Below are 12,339 nucleotides of genomic sequence, written 5' to 3'. Positions count from 1 at the left end.
ATTTAACCTAGGTAATAGAATCAGACTTATCAATTAGACCTCCTGATGATATAACTTGTCGATTAGACGTTTTGATGACTTATCCATATGTATTGATTTGTTTATGACTTGATTATACGTTTTAACGATTATCAATCTGTATTGATTATCTCTGTACTATCAGTCTGCCGTCTTCACATCCTACTAACATATTGTGTGTGAATATTTTTTTTTATTTAATTTTTTTTATCTTGTGCAGTTAAAAAATCTAGTTTGTATAACATAGAAAGTTTGATTTGTACAGAAATTTTACATTTTTAGATTTTTTTTAAATAAGAGTGAACCTAGTGTATATATTTTTACATTTCTGATAATGAAATGCAATAATTTTCATTCTCAAATTGTGTAATTCTCTTCTTAGTACATGTATTAGAGTCATGGAGGTTGAAAAGAAACACGGGAAGACTTCAAGAATAATGAAAAATTCTTCTAATCCTTATACACTAAATTCAAATGACAAGTCGAAACAATTTAATTAACCAAATGCAGTTGAAAGGAGAGAACTACGAAAAATGGATAAGGGTTATGCAGATTGTGTTGAGAGCAAAAAAGAAGTATAATTTTATCGATGGATCTGTCAAACAACCAGTGGATGATGCACTGGAACTCGATGATTGGTGTACAGTTAACTCTATATTGAATTTTTAGATATTTAATACCATTGAACTAACATTTCGATCGACTATCTCTCACGTTGAAAGAGTGAAAAAATTTGCAGGAAGATATTAGATTCTCGATTAGAAATGGACCACAAATGCAATAGTTGAAATCTGACGTGGATGGTCAATCCATTGTATAACTCAAAATCTTGTGAGATGAGATTAATGATTATGATCAAATACTAGTGTATGCATGTATAGGTTGCAAATGCAATTTTACCGTTAATAGAGCGAAAGCGTGAAAAAGAAAGAGTTTATAAGTTTTTAATGGGCTTGAATGAAAAAGATTATGGTATTATGCCGTCCCATGTTTTGAGCATTGACCCTTTGCCTAATTTGAATCTTGCTTATGTTATGGTGGTACAATTAGGGCTGTAAACGAACCAATCTATTCGTGAGCTATTCAAGACTTGACTCGATAAAAATTCGACCGGACTTGATTTGATTTCTAAATGAGTTGAACTCGAACTTAATTTTTAGGTTTGTTTATTAAACGAGCTAAATTTGAGTTCAGTAGTATTCAACTCGATAAGATTCACGAGCTGACTCGTTAAGAGACTAGCGAGTTAGTTCGTTAAGAGACTCGTGAACATGCTCATTAAGAGACTCGTGAGCAGACTCGTTAAGATATTCGTGAACATGTTCGTTAAAATATTCATCGAGCAGACTCGTTAAGTGACTCGGTTCGATTCGATTACACATTTATTTCAAATAAATTAATTATATATTTTTTAGACACTTAATCTATTTACCATATATATTGTTAATTTATATATCTGTAACTCTTAATTATGTAACTATATTATTAGTTTATATATTTATTTTTCACTATATATCTTTCCAAGTATATACTCTTTTTAAACTATTAAGTTTCTTAATAAATTATTATTATTATTGTCATTTTCATATAAATATATATATATTTGTATGATTATTTTACTACTTAATATTATTTACTTAATTTTATAAATTAAAATTTTTATACAATTTAAATATAAATTAATATGATTCTATTGATAAAATTTGAGTATAATGTATATATAAAATTATATAATTTAAATTGATTATACTTGTATTAATATATTTATTTTTTGTAATATTTTATATTTTTATTATATATATAATATTTTTTATATAATATAAAATAATTTAATATAAATTATATATTTAAATAAAATTAAATAATAATATATGAATAATAAAATAATAACATATAAATAATGAATGATAATATATTAATAAATTTTATATAAAAATATCCATCGATACTAATAATAAAATTATAGAGATTTAATTAAAACTATATAATTTTAAGATAGAGTTTAAAAACTATATAATTTAAAAAAAATCTCTCCCTCGTCTGTATATACTGTTTACATATAAAATTATATATTTATTATATATACTTTAATTAACTTTTTTATGTAATATAAATATTAAAATAAATAATTATTAAATTTAATATTATATCGTTAATTTTATATTAAATATATTTTATATAATTAATTAAAAATTTTATAATTAATATTTAAATAATAAATAATATTTGATGTTATAAATAAATAAATAAATATTTAAATATTAAAATTTAAATAATAAAAAAATAAAAAAATAATTATTTAATGTTGAGGGAATTGAACCTAACCCTTAAAAAATCATTTTTTCATTAACCACTAAACTATAAACACATTTTTTTTAATTATTATTCGTTATTTTATATATAAAGTATTGAAAATTACTAAAACAATATCTTCTATCCTACATCGAGAACTTATAGAAATGGAGGAGTAAAACTCCTATATAAATAAAAATTTCATTTTCTATTGTATTATAAATTAAGAATTTGATTATAATAGACTTTAATTAAATTATATTTAATTTTATGAAAATTTATTTTGACTTTTTAGTTTAAAAATTTAATATTTAAAAATTTAAATTAATTAAATTTTATTAACGAGTTATTTCATCTAGTTTTCAAGTTTTAACTTGAATTAGGTTCGTTATTAATGTAAACGGATTTTTCATGAATCGAGCTCGATTATAATATTTAATTTTTGAGTTGAGCTCGAGCTTATAAGATTTTTTAATAAACGAACCTAAACTTTACAAAGTTCGGCTCAACTCGATTCGGTTACATCCCTAGATACAGTATGAGCAAGTGAGAATTGTGACGAGAAGCAAAAATGAGTGAGACAAGCCCATAAGCTTCGCAATTTGGGCCAATGGTCGGAATTTAGGGGATAAAGATAAAACTTCTATTTGCCTTCATTGTAATCGAGAGGGTCATGACACTGAAAGTTGTTTTCAATTAATAAGCTATCTAGAATGGTGGAGTAATCGGCCTCATAGCAATTCAGGTGAGCGTGGCAGTGCTCAAAAGCGTGGGACTAGAGGAGGATATAACAAAGGAGGTGTTGTCCGTGCTCACGCAGTACAAGTAGCTGCAATTGATACTGGACGAGAAACGATGACAAATGCAGATCAAAAGGGACTGAAGGAACTCAATGACGAGTAATGGGCTACTCTACTAGACATATTAAACTCTCACCAGAATACTATTAAGAGGTTAACAGGTAACCAAAGTAATTTTCCTTGGATTATTGATACATGAGTTTCCCATCATATGATAGGAACTAAGACTTTTTCTAAATGACTTACATGATATTGCACCATGCTCCATCGGATTGTCTAATGGGGAGAAAACCATGGCAGTCAAAGAAGAAACAGTATTGCTTAGGAAATTTAAAATTATGATGAGTTTTTTTTGTTCGTAATCTGAAATGTAATGTGATTTATGTCTCCCAACTTCTTAATAATTCAAATTTGGTTATTCAACTCACTAACAAAATATGTGCTATACAAGATCTAAATTCGAGGATTCTAATTAGAGTGAGTGAGCAACAAGAGGGGCTTTATTTTCTCAAGGGAGTCATTTTAGCTCATACTTGTAAATTAAGTAGTGGAAGGACCTTTGAGCTTTGGCATAAAAGAATGGGCCATTCGTCTTTTAAGGTGATAGATTTAATTTCAGGAACTGATAGATTGGATAGACAAATGAATAAAACTTGTGAAGTTTGTCCTAGAGCAAAACAAACGAGAGAGGTTTCCTTTACTAGTAATAATAAAGCAACAGAACGTTTTGATTTGATACACTGAGACTTGTAAAGACCTTATACAATTCCCGCCTCTTGTGAAGCTCTTTATTTCTTGACTATAGTTGATGATTGTTCGCGTGCTGTATGGATTTATTTGCTCAATAGAAAAAGTGACATGGTTTGTGCTCTTAAAAAGTTTATAGTCATGATCAAGTGTTAATTTGAAAAAAATTTAAATGTTATTAGGAGTGATAATGGAAGTGAATTTGTATGTTTAAAATAATACTTTGAAGACCTCAGATTATTACATTAGACCTCTCGTGTAAGAATGCCCCAAGAAAATGATCGAGTGGAGAGAAAGTATCGACATATTCTAAATATGGCAAGAGCCTTGCGTTTTCAAGCAAACTTGCCCATAGAATTTTGGGGTGAATGTGTACTAACATCTAGATATTTAATTAACAGAAATTCATCTAAGTTGTTGTATGGAAAAACTCTCTATGAGACTCTCTTCAAGCAAGCTCCTCACAATCACCTTCGAGTTTTTAGTTGCTTGTATTATGCCTATAACCTACAACGGGACAAAGACAAATTTGCTAGTAAAAGTCATCGGTGTATTTTTGTTAGATATCCTTTTGGACGAAAAGGTTGAAAGTTGTATGATTTGGACACTAATGAGTACTTTGTATTCAGAGATATTGTATTTGTTGAAACAAAATTTCTATTTTCCAAGACCATTAATAATGTGGCCATTGATGCAAGAGTTATGGACTTGGAGCATGCAATTGATGACTCACACAGTGACGAGGGAGAGGAGTTGCCTGGCAATCTGGGTAGTTCATATACTGACCATCATGAGGAAAATAACCTACCCATATGCACTAAAGAGGTTGATTAAGGAGTGATGTAGCTCCCAAGCAATTAGGAAGGGAACAACTAAAGAAGCAAATTTCAATTCGTTTAAAAGACTATGTGACTTATGTGATCAGAGTAAGCCCTTCGACGTGCTCATCATCTCAATCTGATTCTTCTTCAGGTACTCCTTATCCTATAGCACATTACGTGAGTTATGATAAATTCTCTGCACAACATAGGTATTTCTTAGGAGCTATTACTGTAGGATATGAACCCATCTCTTATACTGAAACTTTTCAAAATGCATGGTGGAGAGAGGCTATGCGCACGAAAATTCTGGCTTTAGAGAAAAATGGTATATGGACAATCAAAGCTTTACCTCCTGAGAAGTGAGCAATTAATAGCAAGTGGGTGTATAAAATCAAGTATAATTCTAATAGAAGTATTGAACGATACAAGGCACGACTGGTTGTCTTGGGCAATAAACAAGTTGAAGGGCTCGATTATCAGAACACCTTTGCACCCACAATAAAAATGGGTACTGTCGTACTCTTCTTGCAGTTGCAATTGTTAAGAATTAGAAATTACATCAAATGGACGTCCATAATGCGTTCTTACATAGTGATTTATAGGAAAGTCTACATGAAGATGCCACCCGGTTTTGGATCTTCCTCCTCTGGCAAAGTCTGTCGCCTCTACAAGTCTCTCTACGGTTTTCGTCAAGTGCCTCTATGTTGGTTTGCAAAGCTGGCTGCCTCTTTATGAGCCCATGGATTTCAGCAATCATATTCAGATTACTCCTTGTTCATTCTTCACGTTGGCTCATTAATTTGATTGTCTTGATTTATGTTGATGATCTAGTTATCACAGGAAATGATCTTTCCACTGTCTAGAAATTCAAGAAGTACTTGAGTTACTGTTTCCACATGAAAGACTTGGAAAAACTGAAATACTTCTTAGGCTTCAAGGTAGCTCGCACCACAGAAGGTCTTTTTCTATGTTAAGTTAAGTATGCCTTACATGTGATTTCTGACGTCGGATTGCTGGATTCCAAACTGACTACCACTCCTCTTGAACAAAATCATAAGCTGGCTCTTGCGAAGGGTGCTGAATTCACTACTCCTACTTCCTAAGTCATCTAGGACATGGTATCTTATTGCATGCCAATTGTAACCTTGCCTTGACCGCTTACTGTGATTCTGACCAGGCTAGTTGCCCCTTGACACGCAGGTCTCTTATTAACTATTTTGTTCTTTTAAGTAGCTCTCACATTTCTTGAAAGACTAAGAAGCAACCGTCCGTATCTCGTTCTTCCACTGAAGCCCAATACAGGTCCATGATTGCTGCTGCTTGTGAACTCAAATGGTTGAAAGGCTTACTAATCTCTCTTGGTGTGTTTCATTCTGCGCCTATGCAATTGTATTGTGATAGTCAAGCTGCTTTGTGCATTGCGGCCAATCCTGTCTATCACAAATTTACCAAACATATCAAAGTGGATTGCCACTTTATTCGCAATGAAATCTATTGTGACAACATTCTCACTCCCTACATTCGCAGTCCCGTCCAGCTGGCTTATATCTTCACCAAGGCCTTAGGAAAAAATTAATTTCATTTTCTCCTTGACAAGTTGGGCATTCGGAACCTTCATACTCCATCTTGAGGGGGGTTATTGGAACTTGTCAACCAGGCGTCCTAATGATCCGACCTGTCAATCAGAAGCCTTGACGACCTACCGATCTATACTAACCTGTCTTCTGTCTTGACGTCCTACTGGCCTGTCTGCCATCTTGACGTTCTACCGACTTGTTGTATGTGAATACCTTTTCTTTCCTTTTTGTCTTGTGCAATATAAGAAATTTAATTTATACAGTATAAGAAGTTTAGTTTGTACTGTATAGAAAGTTTTATATTCTTAAGATTTTTCTAAATAGGGTGAACCTGATATATATATTTTCACATTTATGTCAATTAAACGCAAGGATTCTCATTCTCAGATTTTACAATTCTTTTTCTTTATAGTTTCCGTTGGAAAATATTTTTCATAAAAATAATTTTTTACATTCTTTATTTAAATTTAGTCTATCGAAAAAAAAACTATTTTACAAAAATAATTTTTTATTTTGAAGATAGGAAATTATTTTTTATATTTTATGAAAATTTTATTAAATTTATATTTATAAATTTATTAATATATTTTATTTTTATGTTAAAATTAAATAATAAAAAATATGTTATTTTATTAAAAATATTTTAAAGACAAATTATTTTCTGCCAATACAAAATTTAATGATAAAAAAATAAGTTGAATTGTTTGGCATTCAAACAAAATTACGAAAGTTTTAAATAGACTTATTTCTGATCCAAAATAAAAACGGAACGGTGGCAAGGATTTGTCTTCGTAGTCATCAAGTTGATCATACGTGTATAAAAGCTCCTAAATCCAATACAGACAAAGAAACAATGGCAAGGTCTTGGTCATGGCCGTCACACCCAGAGCGGTGGGATTAATTTCCATATCAGGAATTTCGCAAAGTATATAATAATTTGTTTAAAATTATTAAATAATTTAAATTAATTATTGAATAAATAAATCCTTGAGTTAACGTCAAAATTACTCTATTACTCGATTAATGTTCCTCTATTTTATAAAATTCAATTTTTTAGTCTTTTTATTAAAAAATTGTTAATTATGATTTATAATGTTTAATTTCTATAATTTTAATCATATGTATTATTTAATTTTTAAAATTTTAAATATTTATACTATTTAATTATGTTGATAAAACTAAAATAAATGGATTAATTATTTTTTTAGAGAAGAATTAAAGAGTTTAATTTTATAAAATAAAAAATATTTTAATTGAATGATTTTAAAATAAAAATAAAAGTAATGAATTTTTTTAAAATTTAGGGATCTGAAAGTAACTTTCCATAACTATTTTAACTCATGTGAACAGATATTTTACAAATTATTTAATAGATTTAGATAGATATTACAATTGCTATCACTGAGTTAGAAAATTATACCAAGTAGTGAGTTTGTGAGAAAAAATCTTTCTGCAAAATAAGATAAAATCTTTTCGTGACATAAGATTGAACTCACTAAAATAATAGTAAACCATAATGTCTGAAATCTAGTCTTGAACTATCAATTCTACCAATATAGTATTTTATAAAATTCAATTCTTTAATTCTATTAAAAAAGTTTTAAATTATTTATAATCTTTAATTTTATTAATTTTAATTATATATTATTTAATTTTTAAAATTTTAAATATTCATACTATTTATTTCTTTTGATGAATATTAAAATAAATTGATGAACAATTTTTTTACTACAATAATAAAGAATTTATTGAATGATTTTAAAATAACAATGAAGTAATAAATTTTTTAAACATTAAAAGACTTGATAACAATTTTCTCTTAACTATTTTGAATTATTAGATGTTGGAGTTAGAAAATTATACTGACAAGTGGGTTTGTGAGAAAAATCTTTCTGTAAGATAGATAAAGTCTTTCTGTGAGATAAGATTGAGTGGCAGCTTCTGAAATCCAGTCTTGTGTTATCAATTCTACCAATATATATAGTATTTGGCTGGGCTGTAATGTCAAATTGTTCATTTTCATACATACTGTCGTGTTTTAAGAATTTTGTGCTCCGTGCAAGTAAAAACAACTTAACAAATAATTCTTCTTTGGAGCAATACGAGTTTCGTCAGCTGCTCCAACAAAGGAAAAGATCTGTATTTATATATATGTAACCAGTGGTCTCCTTTTTATAATATCTCATATTCAGAGTTGAAACACACAAAATGGTTTTGCTTATTCTTCTGCTGTTAGCTCTTCCATTTCTTCTTTCATTTCTTCTCCGAAAGCTCAAAACTAAGAGAAATCTTCATTTGCCACCAGGTCCCCAGGGTCTTCCATTCATAGGCAACTTGCATCAATTTGATAGCTTAAACCCTCATTCCTACTTATGGCAGCTTTCTCAAAAACATGGTCCTGTAATGTCCTTGCGTCTAGGTTTTGTCCCAATCCTCGTAGTTTCCTCTGCCAAAATGGCTGAAGCAGTCATGAAAACCCATGATCTTATATTCTGTAGCAGGCCTGCTTTAGTTGGCCAGCAAAAGTTGTCGTACAATGGTTTAGACTTGGGTTGTTCACCTTATAATGCTTATTGGAGAGAGATGAGAAAATTTTGTATGGTTTATCTCTTCAACTCTAATAGAGTGCAAAGTTTCCGTCCCATTAGAGAATTTGAAGTTTCCCATATGCTTGAAAAGATCTCCAAATCAGCCGTTGCCTCGGAACCTGTAAACTTGTCTGAAGCCATGATGTCGCTTACAAGTACTATAATTTGTAGGGTTGCTTTCGGGAAGAGGTACGAGGAAGATGGGGTTGGAAGGAGTAGATTTCAAGAGTTGCTGAAAGAAGCTCAGGCCTTGTTTATGTGTTTTTTTGTTGCAGATTACTTTCCTTTCTTGGGTTTTATTGATAAGTTCACAGGATTGTTACATCGCCTGGAGAAAAACTTCAGGGAATTTGATGTTTTCTATGAACAGATCATCCAAGAACACCTTGACCCAAGTAGGTCAAAGCCTGCAGAAGAAGATATTCTTGATATCTTACTTCAACTGTGGAAGGATCGTTCTTTTAAAGTTGATCTCAGCTTTGATCACATCAAGGCTGTGCTTATGGTAATTTCCACATTTATATATTCAAAATTTCTTTATTTTTTTTTAATTACACATATTATTTTATTTTTGTTCGCATCAAAAGTGCTTCTAAGAGATTTGCTCAATTCATAAGGACCCAAAGGAGAAATGATTGCTTTGGTTTCTTTATTTGATGTCATGCATTAATAGTGATTTTTTTTTTGGTCCTTTGCTCTATACAGAACGTATTTGTGGGTGGAACAGACACCGGTGCAGCAACTGTGGTTTGGGCCATGACCTTACTGATGAAGAATCCCATAGCAATGAAGAAAGCTCAAGAAGAAATTAGAAAACTTGTTGGGAAGAAAGGTTTTGTAGAAGAAGATGATGTTCAACAACTACCTTATCTCAAAGCTGTGATCAAAGAAACAATGAGATTGCAACCCACAGTTCCCTTATTAGTCCCAAGGGAATCAACTGAAGACTGTGTGTTAGATGGATATGATATACCAGCAAAAACTGTAGTTTATGTGAATACATGGGCAATTGGAAGAGATCCTGAAATCTGGGAAAACCCAGAAGAGTTTAATCCTGAGAGATTCATCAATAGCTCTATTGACTTGAAAGGCCAAGATTTTGAGCTGACACCATTTGGAGCTGGTAGAAGAATTTGTCCTGGGATTTTTATGGGTCTTGCAACTATAGAGGTGTCTCTAGCTAATCTACTTCACAAATTTGACTGGGAGATGCCTGTTGGAATGAAGAAGGAAGACTTGGACATGGATGTGCAACCTGGTATTACTATGCACAAGAAAAATGCTCTTTGCCTTATGGCCAGGAAGTATGCCTGATCTTTGGACACATGCATATGAAGGAAAAACTTATCTCGATAGGATTCTTGAGGTATATAAAAATAAGAAAAAAAAAACTCGTGTGTTTATATATTAGTTCCATATATATTTGACTTAAGCAATAATTTCCTTGGTATGCAACCACTATATAAGAAGAAGTTGTAGTTATCTTCTTTTAAATAATGTATGTTTATTATGTTTGTGAATATATTAATATTTAATATTGACAATAATCACTTTCTAATTAATATCACTCAATCTAATCACGTAAAATTTTTTAATAATTTATTTCTTTCATGCTGAGATGATGTTACAGAATCATCCGACAATTCTTCATGCAAAGATTGTGGATTGACTAGAAGCACAAATAATTTTAATTCAACTTTTGGTGTGGATCCGACAATTCTGCTTTACCCTTGTCCAGTGAGTATACCCCCTACACTGAGGCTACCCTCCACCACATGGGTTTGACTAGGAGAGGCAATGTTTTTTATAATTCTAGGAGAGATTTTGCAGCCCGCAGAGCAGCATATGCAGCAGCATAGGCACATGATGGTTCTGATGAGGAGTCAGATGATGCTTCTCCTGCTGATCTTGAGACAGAGCGAGCTCCCCGAGGCGATGCTAGTACCGGGCGGTCCACCGAGCAGGGTACATCTTCACGGACTGCATCTGATCTGTATGATGCCATGGGTCGTTTGGAGCTGCAGGTTGCTCAGATGTTTGATCGCCAGGCTCAGATGTCTGATCACCAAACTCAGATATCTGATCGCCAGACTCAGATGGAGCAGCAGTTAGCACGACTTACAGACCAGCAGCAGACCCTGATCGAGCAGCAGAGCCAGATTTTGCACCTTCTTCAGCAGTCATCTGGAGTGCCACCTCTTCAGCCTCCTCAGTGATTTTCTTTGTTTATTTAGTTACTCTTATTTTTTTTTCTCTCCTCTTTTGGTATTGTGATATTTTTTTTGTTTTTGATGATGTCAAAAGGGGGAGAATGGTATAATGGTATCATATATATATTTGATGTTTTGGATATTGGCTATACTAGTTTAACTCTTTTGGTTTTATGGATGTTGATACATTGATATCTATTTGACTCATGATTATTGTGCATAACTATAGCTCTTATTGAGATGCAATTTTTTGTTGGAACTCATTCATTCATATAGGATCCATTGCATCTCATTGCATTGAGTCAAAACCTCCCTTATGTGTCTTCTCACATTTTAAATATGGCACAAAGTATTTTTGACAGGGGGAGCACATTAAGGGGGAGTATTTTTTTAAAAATTCACACACTACACTTATGGTTATTATCTTTTTATTTACCAATTGTTTGTCATCATCAAAAAGGGGGAGATTGTTGAACTTAAATGTTTTAATCCTTATTTTGATGATTAATAAACAATTGGTGTGCTACTAATTATCTTCAAAGGTGTTTGTGTTGCTTGTAGGTCCCTTACCAACAAGAATAAAATTGCTTCAATCTCAAAAGAGAAAAGTGCCTATTTTGGAAGCATATCACAAGAAAGGGATAAGAAAGTATTTTTATTTATACTTTATTTAATTCTATTCATTGTGAATTTCAATTAATTAATTGTGATGGCTCAAGGTTTCTTTTATTTCTAAAAGTTCTTTAGATATGGCCAAATCTTTAAATACTTGTCTTTCGGGGACTAAAATGATATTTTCCAAAAGAAGTGATTTTGAAATTATTCTTTATCAAAATCAAAGATCTAAAAATATGGGTTATAAAAATTCAAACGGATTGAAAAATGGATTTTTATAGCCTAAGTTATGATTTTTCAAAGAATTTAATGAAATATTTTTTGCCCCCTAAAGCCAACTTTCGGCTTCCGAAAGTCAGGGACAGAGACGAAAGTCCCACATGTTCGGCCGCCGAACATTGACTTTCGGCCGCCGAAAGTGTGTTTTCATCTTGCAGCCTAAAGTGCAACCTTCGGCCTCCGAAAGCAAGGGACAGAGACGAAAGTCCTGTATGTTCGGCCGCCGAAGGTGTAATGCTCTCTAAGCTAAATGTTTGGCTTCCGAAAGTGAAGAACAGAGGCAAAAGTCACCTATGTTCGGCCGCCGAACATTACCTTCGGCCGCCGAACATTACCTTCGGCCGCCAAAAGTGTGCTTTTAAGTCAGCCTCCGAAGCCTAAAGTTCGGCTTC

The 12,339-nt window shown here is 31.8% G+C and overlaps 1 protein-coding gene across 1 annotated transcript; it reads left to right on the top strand.

Annotated features, from left to right (window-relative positions):
- Window positions 1-8,454: 8,454 nt before the first annotated feature.
- Window positions 8,455-10,270, top strand: LOC122721252 (cytochrome P450 83B1-like). The gene is made up of 2 exons (XM_043957089.1): window positions 8,455-9,348; window positions 9,549-10,270. Exons 1-2 carry the CDS (start codon window positions 8,464-8,466, stop codon window positions 10,155-10,157), a joined length of 1,494 nt encoding a protein of 497 aa, XP_043813024.1. The 5' UTR covers window positions 8,455-8,463; the 3' UTR covers window positions 10,158-10,270.
- The last annotated feature ends 2,069 nt before the right edge of the window (window positions 10,271-12,339 follow it).

This window comes from Manihot esculenta, chromosome 5 (genome assembly GCF_001659605.2).
Source record: "Manihot esculenta cultivar AM560-2 chromosome 5, M.esculenta_v8, whole genome shotgun sequence".
NCBI classification, from domain to species: domain Eukaryota; kingdom Viridiplantae; phylum Streptophyta; class Magnoliopsida; order Malpighiales; family Euphorbiaceae; genus Manihot; species Manihot esculenta.
This window is presented reverse-complemented; position numbering and strand designations above follow the sequence as displayed.

Coding starts and splice junctions, on each gene's coding strand:
- LOC122721252 (XM_043957089.1), top strand. CDS start 8,464: ATGGTTTTGCTTATTCTTCTGCTGTTAGCTCTTCCATTTCTTCTTTCA. Junction 9,349..9,548: donor ACATCAAGGCTGTGCTTATG/GTAATTTCCACA, acceptor TGCTCTATACAG/AACGTATTTGTGGGTGGAAC.